Below are 21,831 nucleotides of genomic sequence, written 5' to 3' on the forward strand. Positions count from 1 at the left end.
GGCTACTAATCCCCTTCTCCTAAAAAACAAATAAATAAACAATCCTTTGTTGACTCACCACCATCCATTAACCAGCCAAACTTACATTATTTAAGTTCAGAGGTACATATCGAAAGATGCAGTGCATATTAATTTGGGGTCTTTATTATCTTTCTCAGGTATTGTCTTATTGCAGCAACAAGACAAAATATAATGTGTTGAGAAAAAAAATCCAAATAAATCAAAAAAAAAATATACAGGAAGTTCTTCTTAACTTTATATACAGTGCATCAAAAGTACTTTGGCATAAAATTACGTTTGTCTAAATCTTTAGTTAGACAAAGATAAATGTTTGAATTGGCCTTATAGAAAGGAATATACAAACAGTACATCATCCGCCGAAAAGACAAAAAAAAGTACAATCTTTTTATTAGCTGTATACTGCAAATATTCTTAAATTTTTGCAAAATCTTTGAAGCAAATTCATAAATTAAAGCCCAAACGAGGAAAAAATGAAGAAAACAGACAGAGAAATATATTAAAATACTGTTGTTTGAACAAATATTTGACACATAGTTTGAATTAGAGCTTTTTGGGGGGTGGGGGTTAAAGTATGAGATTGTATGTGGCTAGCCTGGCTCCAGCAGTTGGAGCCACCAACCACACATTTTTTTCTGTCTAATTTCGATGATATAAAAAAAATTGATTGACACCACGGTGGCACGGTGGTTAGCACTGTTGCCGCACAGCAAGAAGGTCCTGAGTTCAATTCCAACATCAGGCTGGGGTCTTTCTGTGTGGAGTTTGCATGTTCTCCCCGTGTTTGCGTGGGTTCCCTCCGGGTACTCCGGCTTCCTCCCACCGTCCAAAGACATGCAGCTTGTGGGGATAGGTTAATTGGATAATCCAAATTGTCACTAGGTATGAATGTGAGTGTGAATGGTTGTCTGTCCCTGTGTGTTGGCCCTGCGACAGACTGGCGACCTGTCCAGGGTGTACCCTGCCTCTCGCCCTATGACAGCTGGGATAGGCTCCAGCGCCCCCCGCGACCCTGAAAAGGATAAGCGGAAGCGAATGGATGGATGGATGGAGATTGACACCAAATGGCCATTTTATACCAACTCCCAGTGTATAGCAACAGTAAACATAATAAATAACAAAAGATGCAAATAAGCAATATAAAACAAAAAAGCTGGTGCAGGATGTTCTTTAATCGTTGTCGTAGATGCACTCTGAAATGAAAGCAAAACAATAGTTAAAATGTATTTCCTGTGAGGGTCGTATCCACAGCCAGACAAATAAAATAATTTTTTTAATATTAACCCGCACTCAACACACAAATCAGAAGTACAGCTTTTTTGGTTTCACACTCTTCTACTGGTTTCACATTTGTTTGGTTTAGCTGTTTTGGTTATTTTGTTTTAATACACTGACACCGCAAAGTATTCGACATGATGACAAATGGATTTTTTTTACATAGTTTACAATTGATAAGTTGAATGAATTTCTTTTTCTCTGTGTTTTGAGTCATGTGTCTGCTGCTCAGGTCCTTCCCACTTTTGTAAAAGAGGAGGAAATACACAATCTTAACCAGCCATCTTAACCATTAATAGTACTGCACTTGTTTTGCAGTCAGAGGACCTGGGCACAGTGCAGTCGTTGAGTCAACCATGAACTCCCAAAGTATTGTGGAGTTAAATATGAGGGTGTGTATCTGACAGCTAAAGCTAGGCTGAAATTGGGTCATGGAACAAGATAATGATCTCAAGTACAGCAGCGAATCTACAACAGAATGGCTGAAAAAGAAAAGAATCAAGGTGTTACAATACCACTGTCAAAGTCCAGAACTCAACCAGATAGAAAGTCTGTGGTGGGACCTCAAGAGAGCTGTGCATAAAGAGCCATACCTGCAAACCTCAATGTACTGAGGTTTGTGGGAGGGTTAAAATAAAATCCACTTTTTAAAGACTGCTCTGTCAGCAGTTATACTCCTAAAAGTTCAGCTGCACAGCAATGTATTCAGAACGTACCGTCTCCAATATCATCATAGATATCTCCATCGCTGTAAACAAAAACAAAAACATCAGTACTGTCAGTATGTTGTTTAGTTTCTAGCTTAGCATAAATGTGTGAATGTCTGTAGTACTTACTCCATAGCAATGTGGCTGGTCGATACATAACCAACTGTAAAATGCACATTTTAAGGGTTTAACGGTAAATAGTGCTAGGATTTGTTAATTGGGTAAATGGAGATCTTAAATATATCTATCGATTAATCAATATAATTGAGTAAATAGATACTCACACTTGCCGTCTTCATTTCGACAGATCAGTTTGTTATCCACAGCTTTAGCAATCACATCAAGGGCCTCTCCTGCTTTTACTGGCAGCTCTTTGCCACTCCATTTTTTATTTGTAAGATTGTGGATGACATTCACCTGGTACAGCACCTGTATTTCTCCTTCATACTGAAACAGATTTAAAATTTATATATCTATATATGTGTGTGTATGTATAAAAACATGCGAAATAAGATAAAAGATATTGTAAGCGTGGTTGAAACATGTTAGAGTGACAAACCTTAAACTTCTTCCTGAATTCCTTCTCCTCCTTCTCAAACTTTTTCTGCTTCTTAGGGTCCATTTCTTCAACTTTGGTTTTGATTTTCCCAGGTGGAATACTTGATGGGAAAACAAACAGAAATTGGAAAGAAATGACAGCTGTATTAAGACATTTCAGTTCATGGATCTAAACAGGTTGGAGTTCATCTTAAATACAGTCTTTTGTTGTGAGGTTGATCTACCTGCTGATGGGAGGTGGGATAGGTGCATTTTGAGAGTCGACGTCATCATATATTTCCTCATCAATTGCTTGACCCGGCTTATCTGTGTTAACACAAGGAAATGGTCGGTGAGTATTGGATTGGATAGTTTTCACTAAGCCTGAATGAAGCTTTAGTTTGCAAACCTTTCTTAAAGGAACACCGTAGACATTATAATAAATGTTACAAAAGAGTAAATATAACAAGTATAACTCACAGACCATCACTATAGTGTTACAGTGGAAAAATACTACAAGTTAAAGTCAAGAAAGTGGGACAGAAATGGCAACGACACAACAACAATATAAAGTTGAACGATCTTAGAACCGATTAGCCTCAATAAGCCTTTGGGTCCTAAAAGACAAACCAACCTGTACCAGAAAAACTTATGCGTGCATTAATGTCTTTTTATGTTAGAGAAACCGTGCCAAGATGTCTTATTTTGAAATGGACAGTAAAGTGGTAGTATCAAATGAGTTATACCTGAATTCCCATCTGCTGTAAACTGGCTGGGTGGAGGCACTCTGGGACAACAGAGGAAAAGATAGTTAAAAAATATTATATCCTTTATATTGCTACAGTATCATCAGTTAAAAGTATGTTAATGTGACTTAAAGCAGCCATGATTAACAATCATATTCAACTCTGGTTAAAACATGCTTTTGACAGTGTTAGCTGTTAATTCATTGATTTTTCTGATTGAGTTGTACAGCAGTCGCGCACATGCAAATTACTCCCAAAGATTAGTAAAATCACAGGTAGTCAGTGATCAGACACAAACATGTAAACGTGACCGTTAGACTCCAGCTTCTCAGACTGCGGAAGTTAAACTGCAAATTAGGACGTTTCAGTGTTATTCAGACAGAGGAGGTGAAGTGTTTTTTCTGATGCAGATGTCGGGAGAAATCAAAACTGAAATGCGCCGTCACCGATAAAAGAGGAGTGACGGCTGAAAGATTAAGGATTAACAACAGTGGACAGTAGATCTGTGGTCAGTCTTACTACTGAGTGTATTTTACACTTTAGAGCTGGCAGGGCGTCTGTTTCGGTCAAACATCCGCAGGAAGCTGCGGGGCTTCAAAGAAGACCTGGGATCGAAGGGACTGGAAAGCCAACCAAGGATGTAATGATCTGCTCTTCTGTCATGTTTTCTGAATCTTTCCAGAGTGTCTCTATGTTTGCATTTACCCGTTTTTTTAAATAACAAAACCAGTTCTCACCTGACTTCTAAGTTTGGATCGACAACATCATCATATATTTCTCCTTCTTCTCCTCCTGGTAGAGGTGGTAGGACAACTACAAGGCATAAGAGATGTAATCAGCAAGATTTCATTGTGTGAGCAACAATATTATTAATATAATAATATATAATAATAAAATGAAACACAGTATTGTAAAATGTACCTCCTGGTCCTTTTTTAGTGCTGTAGAGGAAAAAAAAGAGAGATATTAAATGAGAAGCAGGCCAACTTGGCTAACTTTGTTTTTTCACAGTAAATTGGAGAAGTGCTTCATGGGGTAACAGCAAGACAGTAACACTGGAGTTGCCATTAGCGTTTCGTAACCCTGACTGACTAGCATTTTCAAACGTATTATCTATGTCTGTGTCTGTGAAGGAGTGTTGGGGCCACATTAAGGACTCATCATTTACAGTTGCAATCCCGTACCTGTTATCAACTACATCGATGTCATCGTAGACTTCGGGGTCGTACGCCTGCTGAAGTGAGGCTCCTTGATTCTTCAAGGAGTTAAAGTCAATTTCTACTGAAGTCGTCTTCACGTAGCCAACTGTGAGAGCAAAATGAAGCATTGACGAGATGTTAGTGTTGCTCCTACAGTCAGCTTTGAAGCTAAAATATTGACTAAAAATGGAAAAAAAGACCATAGATGGTGCATAGAGAGACAGCTGATCCTGTATTTGCTGATACAAGTGACAATTTATCCTGTCAGCAAAGAGTTAGAGTGGAAGGTGACGAGAAACTGAGAAAATTGAGGGGTAGATTGTGAACCTACTGGATCCATCCTGTGCTCTTCCCAACCATTTACCCTCGGGGTTTCCCTGGACTCGAATGATGTCCACGGGGTCTCCCTGCTTCAGACCAAGGTCAGTCTTGCTGCTTCGACAATCTGTGGATGCCTTTCCTTTCTGAAGGACCTCCAGGGGACCAACCAACTAACACACAACCACGCATGCACATGAATTCAAATGTGCACATGACAAATAACTTGGTTTTGATGACTGAGGTGTGACAGTCATATTGATTCTACCTAAGACGTTCACTCACTTTGAATCTTTTCCGGGCCTCTTGTTCCTTCTTCTCGCGTTCCCTCTGCTCCTTCTTCTCAGCCTCCTGACGTTTTTTCTCCTCTTTGTCCTCTTTCTCTTTCTTCTTCTCTTGCTTTTGTTCCGCTGCTTCCCTTTAACACCAAAAGTACAAGCATTTAAAAACAAAAGTTTTGATAGATGGATGGATAAATAGGTTTAAGATTCAGTTTTATTGGGTAAGAAAGGTGAAGAAGAGCTTTCGGACTGGGTGGAGTTTGTGACAGAAAGCTAGCAGGAAGCCTTGAAGGGAAGAGATTACAAGATGGTAGCGATGTATAGTTTAATGAGCCATACATCAATGCTGAAGATGCTCAGATTCTCACTGGGAGTAACAGGGATTGATTGTACCAATTTAGTCAAAATAAACCTAGTTTATAAATGTATATAATTTATGTTTATGTAAGATATTCTTAGGTTCTATAAAAACAAGAGCTTTATTTAATATCATTACCCAAAATATTCCAAGACTTCTGATGTCCCTTAAAAAGTGAAGTTAGAAAGGAGATTTAATTTACTCTAAGTTTGTCTGCTCCCTTGTTTTAATCGGTTAAAGTGTCACAGACCGAAAAGCAACAACATCTCATAGTGATGCAAAACAACCACTAGATGGTAGTGTTAATAAGGTGTGACGTGGACACAGCTGAACGTTTACCGCAGACATTTTGAACTTTGGGTCTAAGCAGACTTATTTCATACGCAGTCCTCAAACATTGTGAATAAAAAGGCCAGTTATTCTTTCACACTTTAAGACCTAGACATTATGAGTGAGGTGTGGGATAAGCCAATGGAGGTGTGACAATCTCTCACCATCGTTCATCAAGATCTTCATACATCTCTCCATCATCATCATCGTCGTCATTAATTTCCTCCTGGGAGGAGAGGACATAAAGCAACAGAAATATATAAGGCTATAACCTTAGTCAAGTTAAGACACATTTAATTTTAGAGTATAAACTTTTCAACTTAATTATTTGAATTCGTTAAAGATATTTAACCTCCAGAAGTTCTGCTTGGACTACAAAAGCCTCTTTGAAGCAGACCTACAATCTGTCAAAAGTCATTTTTTTCTACCCATACGTTCATTTATAATTACTTCCAGGGCTCGTGTTATTTAGTCACTATTCTGTTGCCGTTTCCTTCTGTGGTACCACTGGTGGTGATGTGGTTTATTCTGCACTTTCACCTGCATGGCAATCTGTATTTATATGAGTGAAAGTAATTCAGCATGTCTCACCTTTCCTCTCTGGCTTGGGTGGGCTGCAAAAAGAGAAACAATAAAGCAGCGTTACAATGAGACCCTTTTGAAGCAGATATCACTATCTGAATTCAATTCAATTCAATTAAATTCAATTCAATTTTATTTATATAGCGCCAAATCACAACAAAAGTCGCCTCAAGGCGCTTCATAGATACAGAGAAAAACCCAACAATCATATGACCCCCTATGAGCAAGCACTTTGGCGACAGTGGGAAGGAAAAACTCCCTTTTAACAGGAAGAAACCTCCGGCAGAACCAGGCTCAGGGAGGGGCGGCCATCTGCTGCGACCGGTTGGGGTGAGAGAAGGAAGACAGGATAAAAGACATGCTGTGGAAGAGAGACAGAGGTTAATAACAGATATGATTCAATGCAGAGAGGTCTATTAATACATAGTGAGTGAGAAAGGTGACTGGAAAGGAAAAACTCAATGCATCATGGGAATCCCCCGGCAGCCTACGTCTATTGCAGCATAACTAAGGGAGGATTCAGGGTCACCTGGTCCAGCCCTAACTATATGCTTTAGCAAAAAGGAAAGTTTTAAGCCTAATCTTAAAAGTAGAGATAGTTTCTGTCTCCCGAATCCAAACTGGAAGCTGGTTCCACAGAAGAGGGGCCTGAAAACTGAAGGCTCTGCCTCCCATTCTACTTTTAAATACTCTAGGAACAACAAGTAGGCCTGCAGAGCGAGAGCGAAGTGCTCTAATAGGGTGATATGGTACTACAAGGTCATTAAGATAAGATGGGGCCTGATTATTTAAGACCTTGTATGTGAGGAGCAGGATTTTGAATTCAATTCTGGATTTAACAGGAAGCCAATGAAGGGAAGCCAAAACAGGAGAAATATGCTCTCTCCTTCTAGTCCCTGTCAGTACTCTTGCTGCAGCATTTTGGATTAGCTGAAGGCTTTTCAGTGAGTTTTTTGGACATCCTAATAATAATGAATTACAGTAGTCCAGCCTGGAAGTAATAAATGCATGAACTAGTTTTTCAGCGTCACTCTGAGACAGGATATTTCTAATTTTAGAGATGTTGCGCAAATGGAAGAAAGCAGTCTTACATATTTGTTTAATATGTGCGTTGAAGGACATGTCCTGGTCAAAAATGACTCCAAGGTTCCTCACAGCGTTACTGAAGGCCAAGGTAATGCCATCCAGAGTATGAATCTGGTTAGATACCATATTTCTAAGATTTTCAGGGCCGAGTACAATAACCTCAGTTTTATCTGAATTAAGAAGCAGAAAGTTAGCGGCCATCCAGGTCTTTATGTCTTTAAGACATTCCTGCAGTTTAACTAATTGGTGTGTGTTATCTGGCTTCATGGACAGATAGAGCTGGGTGTCATCTGCATAGCAGTGAAAATGTATGCTATGTCTTCTAATGATGCTGCCTAAGGGAAGCATGTATAATGTAAACAGAATTGGTCCTAGCACTGAACCCTGTGGGACTCCATAATTAACCTCAGTGTGTGAAGAGGACTCTCCATTTACATGCACAAATTGGAGTCTATTAGATAGATATGATACAAACCACTGCAGTGCAGTACCTGTAATACCTACAGCATGTTCTAATCGCTCTAATAGGATATTATGGTCGACAGTATCGAACGCTGCACTGAGGTCTAGCAGGACAAGCACAGAGATGAGTCCACTGTCAGAGGCCATAAGAAGATCATTTGTAACCTTCACTAAAGCTGTTTCTGTGCTGTGATGAGCTCTGAAACCTGACTGAAACTCTTCAAATAAGCCATTCCTCTGCAGATGATCTGTTAGCTGTTTGACAACTACTCTTTCAAGGATTTTTGATATGAAAGGAAGGTTGGAGATTGGCCTATAATTAGCTAAGACTGCTGGGTCTAGAGATGGCTTTTTGAGTAAAGGTTTAACCACAGCCAGCTTGAAGGCCTGTGGTACATAGCCGATTATTAGAGATAGGTTGATCATATTTAAGATCGAAGAATTAATTAATGGCAAGACTTCTTTGAGCAGTTTTGTAGGAATGGGGTCTAAAAGACACGTTGATGGTTTGGAGGAAGTAATTATTGAAGTTAACTCAGAAAGATCAATTGGAGAAAAAGAGTCTAACTTAACATCAATGGTACTAAGAGTAGCTGTAGATAATATTACATCTGTGGGATGATTACTGGTAATTTTTTCTCTAATGATAAAAATTTTATTTGTGAAGAAGTTCATGAAGTCATTACTAGTTAACGTTAAAGGGATGGTTGGCTCAACAGAGCTCTGACTCTTTGTCAGCCTGGCTACAGTGCTGAAGAGAAACCTGGGGTTGTTCTTATTTTCTTTAATCAGTGATGAATAGTAAGATGTTCTGGCTTTGCGGAGGGCTTTCTTATAAAGCAGCAAACTATTTCTCCAGGCTAAATGATGATCCTCTAAATTTGTGACACGCCATTTCCTCTCCAGATTACGAGTCATCTGCTTTAGGGTACGTGTTTGAGAATTATACCACGGAGTCAGGTACTTCTGATTAGAGACCTTAGTTTTCACTGGAGCTACAGTATCCAGAGTCGTACGTAGTGAGGAGGTGAAATTATTAACAAGATAATCAACCTCTGTTGGGGTAGCGTTCAGATAGCTGCTCTGCTCTGTGTTGGTACAGGGCATTGAAGATGATAACAGTGGGTGGATTATATTCTTAAACTTAGTTACAGCGCTTTCAGAAAGACATCTACTTTGATAAAATCTACTCTCCACCGCTGTGTAATCAATTATTGTAAATGTAAATGTTATCAGGAAATGATCAGACAGGAGAGGGTTTTCAGGAAACACTGTTAAATGTTCAGTTTCTATGCCATATGTTAAAACAAGATCTAGAGTGTGATTAAAGTGGTGGGTGGGTTCTTTTACATTTTGAGAGAAGCCAATTGAGTCTAATAACAGACTAAATGCCATGTTGAGGCTGTCATTTTTAGCATCTACATGGATGTTAAAATCACCCACAATAATTATTTTATTTGAGCTCAGAACTAAATTAGATATAAAGTCTGAGAAATCAGACAGAAACTCTGTAAGGCCCAGGTGGACGATAGATGATGTTCATACTGTGAAGTTTAACGTGCTCAATGCTGACTGTCAACTGTACCAAAAACATTTTAAGAATTAGTCTTTTTTTAAGTATGATATTAAAATACATAATATTTAGAAAACTAAATCTCTTTAGCTTCATGCTAACTTTTTCATCTTTCAGCTGCTGCCTTCAAGGGTCGCCACAGCAGATCATCTGGGTCCATCTCACCATATCCCTAGCATCTTCCTCACCATCTTGTAAACTTTCTCTTTCAGTCTTGCTGCTATCCTTCTGTCAAAAATCACTTGTCGCCATCGGCTCCACCCTGCCTGCACTCTCTTCTTCACCTCTCTTGTGCGGGTCTGTTGCTTTGTACGGTATTTAAAGTATTCATGTTCACTGCTTCTGCTCCCTGCATCTTATCCTTATCCTTTAAAGCTGTCTCCCTGAGGTTCACACAGCTGTATGCTAACTAATGTAGGTAAAGGTAGGTAAACAGTGATGGTGAGGTTGCACTAGAATCCACTGGATTAAAAAAATATTTTGGGATTACTCCAAAATGAAGCATTTAAAATAGTATACTTTATACTTAGGAATAGTTGAAGCCATAACATTTTGAGTTCTACAAATATTATTTTCTTCCTTTCATACAACTCCACACATTTTCAATGCCAATAAAATGCATTTTACATATTTAGAAATTACCACTGTCTTCTAGCACAAATATGGCACAAAGTTCAGCTTCTTCTGTTTTCCTGTGATGTTAAAAAAAAAGTTGTGCAACACTAGTTTTAGAGACTTAGAGACTTTTACTGGACCTGCAGATGGTGGTAGAGGCGGAGGAGAATTGGTCACGTGATCGACATCGTCGTAAGTGTCTTCTTGCTGGTTCCTAAACAGCAGGTTAGGATTTAGCTGTTATTAATTGGAGTAGCATTATCCAGAAAATACACAGCATGTCCAACATTTATCACCGTGTTTCTGTTCAAACAGGAAAATGAAAAAGTGTGTTTAATGTGTCACTCACATGGCTCCAGGATGCCGTGGGGGCAGATTTGGCAGTGCAGGTGGTGGGGCTTGATTCTGGGCCACATGGTTGCTCGCAGCAATGGGTTTCTTAAAACTGGGACCTGCAGCAGAAACATGCAGTGTTGACGCTGTGTTAGCCGATTACTCTTTAGGTGGTTTTGCTGTACTTTACTTGCTTCCAGTGTAAATTTAGCACTTTTTAGACCAATGCAAATGAATTTCACCAACACTGTCTGACACCATCTCTGATGACCACACAAGACGTGTACATAAATAGATGGGTATCTATGTTTCTAAATGTGAAAAACTTCTATTTTTCTTTGAAATAGGTCTCTCTAATTTCTGTGATGATTATATATGTCAAAGAGTCACATCAGTCTCATCTAGACACATCGAAACTGGTGCAAAGATGGTCCTTTGTACATAACCTTCAGAGACTGTTGACGGTATGTGTTAATAGGACTCTGACTATGATCAAGAATAATATATAAAAAATTTCTGCAACGAGGCATTTGAATGTCCTAGAGTGTTTTTCCTGCTTAAGTAACCCTTGTGTCACAAGATTTCAAGAACAATGACCAATCTTCGTTCACTGTCCACATAAAAAAATGTCCCAGGAACTTTAAAATGTGACTCACGAAGTTTTGAGAGTACTGAAAGTAAAAGTGAAAACAGCTACGTCTTTATGGAGTCTTTTTTGCCATGAAATGTATTCAGGTGTATAATGTGTAATGCACAACAACCAGGAAGTAATCAAAAGTAAGTGCTTCAAGATTGTGTGTCTATAACATCGGTAAATGTGCTTAATTCCATCCGTCCAACCACTTTGGCCACTAAATTTGAATGATGCACCTAAAAACAAACTCCAGTAACGTAGGTGATGCGAATTATGTAAATCTTTATAACTTTACTCAAGATCAATATAGGATCACAAAAGCCATAAGAAATAAAGGAAAGAAAGTGAGAGTACAGTGTTATTATCCAGAGTTATTACTAGTGGACGCTAGGCAATGTGGTTTGGTGGAATGAATCTCACAAAACTGCAAAACTGTGATCAGAACATTGCTCTCTTGGCCTCTAGTGAGTGACCCAGAATTTCAGCCAAGACAGCCGACCTCTGACTGGAATATATTCACGTATGTGGCTATAGACAGAGCCTGTCTTTAAAAAGGCTCGCTGGCTTGCTGGAACTTACTTCCCCATGTGGTGAAACAAACTCGGCTGTCAGAGTGGCGAGTGAAGTGGGGGTAGAAAAGAGAAACTGGACAGGGAACTTGCAAATAGAGGAACCTAGTGTAGTTTTGTCACTTTAGTCTCTTATGTGAAGCTCGGAAGAACTGCAGCATTTGTGTAAACACACTGAAAATACACAGAGTAACTTATGCAGTGCAATATTTCATGCACAAGCAGACTTTGTGTATTTCTTTTAGGTCTGATAAGCTAAAGTATGCTCAATAACTGCTGGCCAAACACTGCCCACGTCACTGAAACCACACTGACTTGTGAAGCAACTTCCATTTCACACTTCAGAAATGCGTTAACAGATCCTGTCCAAAGTAGCATTGCGGGCGATATAGAGGAAATGCACTTGAACCAATAAAATAAGAGGAACACCTTCTTTAGACAGTCACGAGAGCTGCACGCTCTTGAGTGCCCCACATAAACTCTTACACATTTAACCCTTTTCACGGGGGTGGGGAGACTGACTCTGCTTCTATAGAGAGTCCATTACATAAAATGTTGCTGGGGCTTGTTTTCCTGCAAATTCTGCTGTGTTTAATTTGCCATATGTGTTGTATACAGATTGAGATTAGAGAACCAAACACTCATGAGACCAAACTGAAAACAAAGGATGTAAAATCAAACAAAAAACTGAAGTATTTCTGACTGGGGGGGGGTGGGGGGGCGCACATGTGCATCCCTGCTGGCTGGCAGAAGTTTACTGCCTGAAGCTGAACTCCCTGTCTCGCATATGTAGAGCATATTTTCTACTTTCTTGTACGTTAGGCCATACTGCAAAGCAATAAAATGTTCATTTTCATTTCATTTTGAAAAGCCTATTTTGTGAGTTTGTTAAGCATTTTTTTAGAGTTCTCTTTTGATAGAGATACATGGGAACAGATTACTTCCACGTGATCTCATCAAGATTTGTCAGCAACCACAGCGGTCATCCATTTTTTATTAATAAAAAACAAATCCAAGACCTAAGTTTGGGTTTAAATGCTGTTTTCTAGTATTTCTTAATGTACTCTTTGGATATTCAGCATTTCTTTAAACTAGAAACACCGAACTGTTCATCTATCAAATAAAATAATTTTTTTTTTCTAGTACAAGTGTATTTATTTACTTTCAAATAGTAAGATTTCTTGTTCTGTATTGAAAAGTACACATTCTAGTCTTGCAACACTTCTACTGTCATCTTACAGTAATGGGTGATAACAGGTAATTAAAATAAACAACAAATATATTTACATCTATGTATATTTTTAAAGTAAAATTCTGAACTCTCCTTCGATTCTGAATAAAGGAAGTAGCTAACGTGCTGGGTTAACTTTAGCTTCATGAAGGTGTGATCACACGTGTCTGGGACAACGTTAAACTGTGAAAGCACACCTCCACTGCATACTTGTGTAGAAAACACCAGACTGCTTTTCATTTAGGTTTAGTGTCTTGCCCTAAGATCCTGTGTCATGCAGACTGGAGGAGGGATCAAACTACTGACCTTCAACTTAGTAGAAAACCTGCTTGACCTGCTGAGCCACAGCCACCCTAAGTGGTACCATATAAATGAAACTGAATTGAATGATTCAGTAGATGATTACATTTAACTTTTACAAATATGGAAGGCTGTCAGCAGGTTTCTGAATGCGATAACTCGAGAACAAAGCAACATAGGAGTGTCAAATTGATACAATTGTTTCTACTAAAACTATTAGGAGTTGTTTAAATCTCAGTGACCTCGGCCTCAAGGTCAGGGGTCAGAGGTCAAGTTTCCTCAAAATCTTGTGAATGTGACAACTTTATCGTGGCTTGCTATACAGGTGGATGCCAGCAACCTGTCTGCTATCCGCCTAACTCAGTAATTCAGTCGATTTATGCTCACGACACCCTAAACAAGCCAAAGTTTCAAGGCACACTTGTGTTCATATTTGTGAAAAACAGCATCTCAAACATTTTACATGCTCGTGGTGCTTCTTTTGATTACACTGTCAGATTAAAGGACTTTTGGTCATTTGGACCTGCAATTGACTATGTGCACGAGACAATGCTAACTTCCTGGTTTGAGCCCGGATGTGGGGTTGTGCATTTCCGGTAGCTTTACTTTGCGGTCAATCGCTACTGCGAAGATATACTCCAAAATCATGTCCAAAACTCGAAAACGGAAAGATTGCGTTAAGTTACAAAGAGCAGAAGGTGGGAACACTCACCACTGTTGTGTCATAAAAAAATCTAATGATCAATTTTGACGTTTAAAGCGTTTAGATCGATCAGTTGTTTACATCACTCAACACAAGCAGAACTGCATTACTGCATGCAGAAGACACATCGTCCACATTCAGAAGCACATCTCTGTATAGTGACTGGTCTTATGATTTAAACAGGCAAATGTTCAGCATTCAAACTACAGGTGAAGAATAGTCAAACCAGATGTTTCCCGTTATGTCGATATCAGCTAGTCAAGTACACACCTACACAGCATGTTAACAAACCGTGAAAAAAGCCACACAAAAAATGAATGATTGCTGGTAACGGTTTCTATACATTAGTATTTACGAAGGGTATGTTGTGACTTACCTTCAAAATTACAGCGGTCCCTCGCTATAACGCGGTTCACCTTTCACCTCGCTGTTTCGCGGATTTTTTAGTGCAAGTTTGCATGCTTTTTTTTACGTCACATTGTGTCCTGCGTCCTGATCGCTGCAGACGATCTCCTCCGTGACGTCTCTCCTGTACAGTACAGAATCGCTGCATCGATCGCTAGCAGTGTGACTGCAGTACTGTATGTCCACGAAACGTTTTGCACCGTCAAAAAATAAAATTGGCTACTTGATTTCACCTATCGCTGGTTATTTTTTAGAACATAACACCCGCGATAAACGAGGGACAGCTGAGAAATATAACATTTGAATCCCTTTTCTCTTTTGCTCTGAGGCACGGGGGAAAAATATCGACAAGTCGATGAACATCATTTACAGATATATTGGGTAAATGCCCAAGACATCTATAGAAATGTAAATCGCCGCTTGATTCATTCATTTGCTTAACTTGTTTTGGACCGTAAACCAGGCGCGAATAGGACACCGGAAACAAAGCTCCCCACAGGAGTTTCCGCACCGTAAGTAGCATATGCTAACGTGCACATAGTCAATAAGTTCCATTAGTTTATAACTTGCCTCAATAACCTTATCAGACCCTTACACACAGGCCAACAAACGGTCTTGGTTCAGATCCACCACTCTATTGAAGCAGGCCAAGTTTTCTCAAAATATATATTTGGCTTCTACGTGGCTTCCTTCCTTTTGACACCCTGAGCCAGATGAAGCCACAATCCAAAAGGCAATGACCGTTTGGCTAAAACGTGGCCCATCTCTTTACTTTTCTTTGGGAGTTGACTCAGGATGAGTACAAACACCACATCTCAGCCACAGGTCTACCAATTATGGGCCAGATGTCAGATGTGTTATAACATTTGGGTCACATCATGTACATGCTTGCCATAACCCATATCGAGCATGGCTCATGACATTTAGCTCAGGGCTGGGCCACATATCACAACTAAAGGTGGGTCTTGATACATTATTTGGTCTCAGTGTTGCTAATTCAAGTCAATAACCTGGACTTATCTATAGCTTGTGTGTCATTGGGGTCTTTTGGGGCATATTTATAACAAGTACAAAATCTCTCAGCTTTGTGGTTATTTGTGGTTAATTATATTAATAGCCTGCCTGTGCAACAGTTTTGGTTGAGCGAAATTATAGTATTTTATTTTTATGTTATCCCTGCATAGTACTACTTTTCAAGTATATGCGTCTGTGCAGTGTACAGATCCAGAGTGTACTATCCGAGATTGCTAGTGTCAGCAGACAATTTAGCATCCAACCAAACTGTTACGCCTCTTGGCTGTATGCATGGCAAAAAGTCAGCATGCCACTGACCAAAATGATAGTGTGGCTTTGCGGTTACACGGACAAATCCAACTTACCCTCGTCAGAGGCCTCTGGGCCTCTTTTAATGTTCTCCAGGTTGACTTTCGGAGGTCGGTTAGGTTTAGCAGGAGGAGGACCCAGAGCCAAGCTGTTGGGGAGAGGGTTACGCTTTGGGCCTGATGAATCATTTCCGTTAACACCACCGCTGGCCAGAGGAGAGGGCTTGACTGGCTTCTTAAAACTGGGCTTCTTACTGGCTGGAGGTTTTGGAGGAGGAATGGAGTTAGTAGCTGTAAGGCTAGGTTTGCTGGTCCCACCACTCTCTGTCTGCTCAGTCTTTTCCTCCTTGTTGAACAGATTCTGAGCAGTCCTGAAGTTTGAGGAGGGCTTAGAAGAAGAGTTGGCCAGCGATGAAGGTTTGATCACATTGTCTTTGTTCCCTCCTGCCTGTTCCTCAGCTTGCTGCCGTAATTTTACAATGCCGCCAATCGGTTTTTGTTGCACACCAGGCAATTTAAGTGGCGCAGGACTGCTGTTTGGTGCTGCATTGTTTTCGTCTTTAACCCAGCTGGGCTTGTTGCTGATTGCTGGTGAAGGTTTAGGAAAGGCAGGTTTGGACTCAGACAGGGTGGAGGTAAGAGGAGGTTTGTTGAATGGAGGCTTCTGTGCCAGGCTTTTAACTTCAGGAGCCTGTGATAAGGGTGATTTCAAGGGTGTCTGCTGTTTATTAACAGTAAAGGGTTTGCTGTTCGTGTTGCTATCATCCTGGATGTTGGCAAATCTGCTTGCCAAGGCTTTAGCTTTATTTGGCTCTTGTACCTCTGTGTCACTTTTAGTAGATACTGTGTTTTTTAGGAAACTTGGCTTTGGAGGCGTATTTACTGCACTGCCAGAGAGGCTTTCCAAGACTGGTTTCTTCTGTATAGGTGGGCCAGAGGAGAGGGTCGGGTGCAAGGGTTGTTTGATACGTCCAGGGGGCGCAGAGGAAGTCTCGTCAGTGCTTCCCCCACCTGCTTGGAAGCGAGCCATGATGGCCTTTACATCTGACTTATTGTCCTGAAGGGGAAAAAAAAAGACATGAGGGGTTCAGAAAGTGAGTTAATAAGAATCCAACACCACAGTAAGGATCAAACTGATTTTTTACTTAAAGAAGAATCTAAGCTAAAGGAAAATAAGACCGTGCTTGCTAGAACATAAATGGCTTCAGCAGAAAATAAAATCCAGACAGAGCAAAAAGGAATTTAAAAAAATGAGTTTCTCACACTGAGCTGCCATGAAAGTTCAAACAGGAACAGAAAGTTTCATTTCCTCTCATTTCCTTTCATTGTCCAGTCAGTAGAATTTGTGCTTTCTCTTCAGTTTCTCTTTCACTGCTCAATTAAACGACCTTTTTTTCTCCCCAGTAATTTACCCAAGATCCCTCTCACACTATTTTTTTTCTATGCACACATAGAAACTTAATGCACAGAGCTTTGTCTCAGAAGGTTAATCACAGGCTTTGTGGTTCAAACATGTTCAAATGACACTACATCTCAAAGTGTTGTAGTGGTTAGGCCAGCACCTTGATTGCAGCTACGGATTTGCAAAAGTGACCCTGTTTGTTAGTGTCACTCTGTTAAAGATTTAATGTTTATAACAAAATATCTTCTGTCATGAAAATAAGGGATTTTATGTTCCTTGACTATAAGTATTCTCAGCATTTACAGGATTGTGTAATACAGGAACTCTGCAGATGACTCATGTCATTATTTTTCTATGTTTGGCACTCTTAAGCAATATTTGGAAAAAAAGAGACTATTTTCTGTCTTACAGTATTTTACCTTGAGAATTGCCAGCATTCAAAACACATTTGTTTCTGAGTCTGGTGCATTTGGCAGCATGGTGCAGTGGTGCAGTGGTTAGTATTGTTGACTCATACATGGTATGAGTTTTCACACCTGGTGGTCAGGCTTTGTATGTGCATGTTCTGCCTGTGCCTGTGTAGGTTTTTTCCAGGTGCTCTAGCATCATTTCACAGTCTAAAGACATGGATATTTGGCTAACTGGTGGTTGTAAAGTTGTTGTAGGTACACTCTTATGTTGCCCTGTGATAAACTGGCGAGCTATCCCTACTCTCACATGATGTCAGAGTAAATGTGCTACCAGTGTTTTTAAATGTGACATATGTCTGTACAACAAAAGCACCCTATAGGTTAAGATTAATAAAAGAAAAGAAAATCAATCGAAGGATTGAGTGATTTTTCTTCTCTTCAGATGTTTAATATACTTGTCTTACAATCCCACACAATAATGTGGAAGTCTTAACATCAACTACTGCCCAGTTATTGTCTTCACTCCAGGTTTCATCTTTTAAAAAACACACAATAACTAAAAACTTACAACTAAAAAAAAACCCTTCTCTCAAACCACACTCTGTACCAACTTCCTGGTTTGTCACTGTCATAAACACAAGTTTCAAATGGCCCCAGTTTAAAAGCATTTATTACATGGACCTTTGTAATATACCTGTTTCAAGGTAGCTGCAAAATGGTGTTTACACTGGAAATAATTTAGATGGTCTGTGTTTTTAGAGTGGCTTTGAATGAATGAGGAGTTCAAATATGTGAACTGGAACAGTTGGTCTGTGAGTATGTAAAAGTGTGAGGCAGGAATAAGCTGCATTACTAACCTGAGGTACATTATTAACCACACTTTCATCCAGCATCAGTTTAACAAAGTGTCATATATTGGACTCGTGACCAACTAGGAGCCACACCTATTCTAATGAAGCTGGCTTGAGCAGGAAGTAGAGATAAGAGCATGAGGACACACAGCTGCAGCTATTCCTATGGAGCAATAAAAGCAAGGGAACACAATGCAATGGAAAGTGCAAATGCGCACCGCTATAAACAGAAACACTTAGCACACAGTGTTAATGTGCACTTATGTGCTAAGACTTAGACACAAAAACACAGAGTGAAGTGGAAGCTGATTTCTCTTACTGACTTCTCATTGTAATAATGGGATATTGTATATGATGGCTCAGTGAGTTTCATAATCAGCATACAGTCCTGTGAAAAAGGAATATCACCCCATGGTTCAGTAGCTTGTAGAAACACCCTTAGTAACAATAACTAAAAATAGTTCTCTTCTGTATTACTTCTCTTCTGTATTACGTTGCAACAGTCCGTTGCAACGTTATAGAGGAATTTTAAAACACTGCTTCTGTTCATTGAAATTTGTGGGCATTTTTGCATTTGTATTGGTTTTGGATGCACAGCTCTCGGTCCCACTACAGCGAGGTTGAGGTCTGGACTCTGACTAGAGCATTGCAGTACCTTGTGTTTTTTTCTTTTTCTATTTTAGTCATTATATGTGGTTTACTGCTGTGCTTGGCATCATTGATCTGTTTCGTGACCCAATTTCAACCAAGATTTAGCTGAAACTGCACATTTAATTCTAGAACACTTTGGTATACAGAGGACTTCATGGTTGACTCAGTGACTGCAAGGTGCACATGTCCTGTGGCTGCAAAACAAACCCAAATCATCAGCATCATCCATCAATAAGCTTGAAAGTTAGTGTGAGCCGCTTGTATTAACATGCTGTTTAGTTTTCCCCAAGCATGGTACAGTGTATTATTATTGCCAAACATTTGCTCTTTGGTCTCATCTGTCCAAAAGGCACTGTTCCAGTAGTCTTGTGATTTTTTTCAGATGCAACTTTGTAACCTAAGTTGTGCGGCTCTGCTCTTTTTAGAGAGAAGAAGCTTTTTCTTTCAGCCTTTCCAGACACGTCATACTGTAGCGTCTGAGAAATACACTTCCAGTATATTTTACTGATGACATAATGCCCCAGTACTGTACATGGATCTATCTACTCTGGCGACCCTCTCTCTGGAAAGTAAGGGAGTGACAAAAAGTACCAGTCTCAGTCTTTAAGATGATGACTTTAGTCACCACCAGTGACCATGGACCAGACCATGTAGGGAATTTCGAGTCTTTAAAAGCTACACTGTCTAAAGAACTGAATCAGCAGTGGAGAAGTGGATGGTGTTTTATTTGATACATTTGGACACATTTTATTCTGAAATGTGCATTCACTGTCATCAGTGAATGCACATCCGCTGTCAACAGCATGGCTTCAGTGTTGAAGAGAGAAATGTCAGCATATGCTCTTTAACAGCCAATCTCTCGGTAAACTGAGAGAGACAGTGGGCGGAACTTCACTGCAGTGGTGCCAGTAACATCAAGCGTTAAATATGTTAACGCTGAGCCTGAAATGCGGTTGAATATTAAATCGGTAGAAAGAAAAAGAGGAAAGTTCCCTCATAATACTTCTGTTTTTTAACCGCGGTAAGCTATAAATTGCCCAATATGTTATGTACAGGATTATTGCAGTTGCTTCTTCTCGAGATACGGGTGCACTGCAGTTGCAATTTTGTAAAGGACCTGCAAATTTTGTCACATACCAGAAACACCTCTTGATAGGATAGCCATTTAATGCACTACAGCTCAACGGGAACACAAAGCTGCCATAGTTTGTGTGGCACCTATATACTTGTCTGAGATGGTTCAAAGGTTTGAACCATAAATTTAATGCAAAGCTGTTTAATGTAATTATAGCTATGAAAATAATTATATGTAAATAATCCATTGTTATGGTGCAGGATCAATGCACAAATAACATAATAACCACAGAGTCTTGGATGCTAAACCAGTTACTCCAAACACATTTTATCTTTTAATGTTTGTTCTTTCACAGAAGCCTTGTGAAAAGTGACCAGCTGAGAAACGACAGAGGAAGAGGAACCACGATTTCTATTTACAGTGTGATGAAAAGTGCAGAGCAAAGGTGCCTTGCTTAATCGAACTGACACAAAACCCAGAACCACCAACCCCAACTGTGAGGTTGAACTTTTCATTTTTTACATAGTACGTGAAAAGAAAATTGGGACAAAAATGCTTTAAATATCAAACTATTTTTAACGAGTTTAAACACGTGGTTTTAATTCAGCATTTTACTTTACTTAACTTTAACGATCACTGAAATGAATGAAAGCTTATGTTGACTGCTCAGAATACAAATATGACAACTCTGCTTTTGTCAGTGTGTACACATTAACTCGCTCAAGCAAATTAAAATGTACCAGTTTGTAATAATAATCAAGTATGGCTGACTTCTAAAAGATACAAAAGCTCATGCTATTCTGTCACGATAAGCTGTCTAAAACACACATAACAACCATTCTGCAGTTTCAAGAGCAAGTTCCTTCTGTTAAACCCACAGTGCCCACTTAGAGTATTTCAATCATTTAAAATGTGATGATTAATTATTTAAGTTTCTTAAGTTTTACTCACCATCTTGAGGAAGACTTTCCCAGGCAGAGAGCTGGTCAACGGCTGGTTGGTGGATAAAGGAGAGTGTTTGTTCAGTGTTTGTTCAGTGCCTCTGTGCGAGTTTCTGTTTCTGTCACAGAGAGAAAGGCACTGAGATAGTGAGTGTTGATAGTGAATGACAAAGAGTGTGGCTGAGCATTGAGCATGTATGTCTGAGGGGGGGATGTATACTCCCGTTCTTTCAGTGACATAAGCATCTGTCTACAACTGACTACTTCCTCTCTTAGTAGTATGTGTGTTTTGTGTGACTGTGGGTGTCACAACTTCTGTTATCTCCGTGTTTTGATCTCATTGATTTGCCTATCCCTGGCAAATTCCCTGCAGTTTCCCACTGTCCTTAACAAATGATGTTCACTCAGTCAGAGGCAGGTCAAAATGAAAAAACAAAACAAAACAGCCACAGTCAAAACGGTTTCATAGCAACTGTGTTAAAGAGGTGTTACAGCTTGTATGATGAAAAGGTTTTTGGTCAGCAGTGCGGGAAGACAACAAGCCATAGCTAATGAACAACATTAGAAGACAGCACAGGAAACATTGTGGTCATATGAGCGGCGCAAAGACAAGACAAGCGTATAAGACCAGCGTATGTCCATGCTAGTGGCTCTTTGAAGCCTTAGAAGTGCTTTGAGCTAAATCAGAGGTGCCACAGTTCATTTCACAGAGGGGCAAACTGGTAAATGACAATCACATAAAGGGCCAAGCTTATATATTGAATTTATCACATGGCCTCATGTACTTTATGCAATTGTGTTCTCACACACTTATCTTTAAGTATGTGAGAACACTTTAGGTTTATCTTATCATGTTTTCAAATGATAAGTCAGTGGTTTTATGGAAGAAAATGGTGTTATTTACATGCACTATTCAG

At 39.6% G+C, this 21,831-nt stretch overlaps 1 protein-coding gene across 2 annotated transcripts; it reads right to left on the minus strand.

The window, feature by feature from the left end:
• Positions 1 to 128: 128 nt before the first annotated feature.
• Positions 129 to 21,316, minus strand: fyb1b (FYN binding protein 1 b). 2 transcript variants are annotated; one of them, XM_084935061.1, is made up of 19 exons: positions 20,925 to 21,316; positions 15,642 to 16,641; positions 10,437 to 10,539; positions 10,228 to 10,301; positions 6,361 to 6,383; positions 5,934 to 5,995; positions 5,086 to 5,218; positions 4,814 to 4,973; positions 4,468 to 4,588; positions 4,205 to 4,224; positions 4,021 to 4,096; positions 3,820 to 3,903; positions 3,284 to 3,324; positions 2,783 to 2,864; positions 2,560 to 2,659; positions 2,285 to 2,447; positions 2,130 to 2,163; positions 2,010 to 2,041; positions 129 to 1,211 (listed from the first exon to the last, which is right to left on the minus strand). In XM_084935061.1, exons 1-19 carry the CDS (start codon positions 20,925 to 20,927, stop codon positions 1,189 to 1,191), a joined length of 2,334 nt encoding a protein of 777 aa, XP_084791187.1. In that variant the 5' UTR covers positions 20,928 to 21,316; the 3' UTR covers positions 129 to 1,188. The 2 variants fall into 2 exon arrangements, with proteins under 2 accessions (XP_084791187.1, XP_084791188.1); XM_084935062.1 differs by lacking the exon at positions 3,820 to 3,903 and having other exon boundaries at positions 20,925 to 21,315.
• Positions 21,317 to 21,831: the final 515 nt, after the last annotated feature.

Source organism: Perissodus microlepis, chromosome 7 (genome assembly GCF_051167445.1).
Source record: "Perissodus microlepis isolate ML-2025 ecotype Zambia chromosome 7, ASM5116744v1, whole genome shotgun sequence".
NCBI lineage: Eukaryota > Metazoa > Chordata > Actinopteri > Cichliformes > Cichlidae > Perissodus > Perissodus microlepis.

Bases quoted from the DNA above. Each gene is read 5' to 3' on its own strand.
- fyb1b (XM_084935061.1), bottom strand. The intron at 10,302-10,436 runs GTGAGTGACACA...CCTGCTGTTTAG, and splicing joins CCACGGCATCCTGGAGCCAT to GAACCAGCAAGAAGACACTT. The intron at 2,865-3,283 runs GTATAACTCATT...GTGTTAACACAG, and splicing joins TACAGCAGATGGGAATTCAG to ATAAGCCGGGTCAAGCAATT.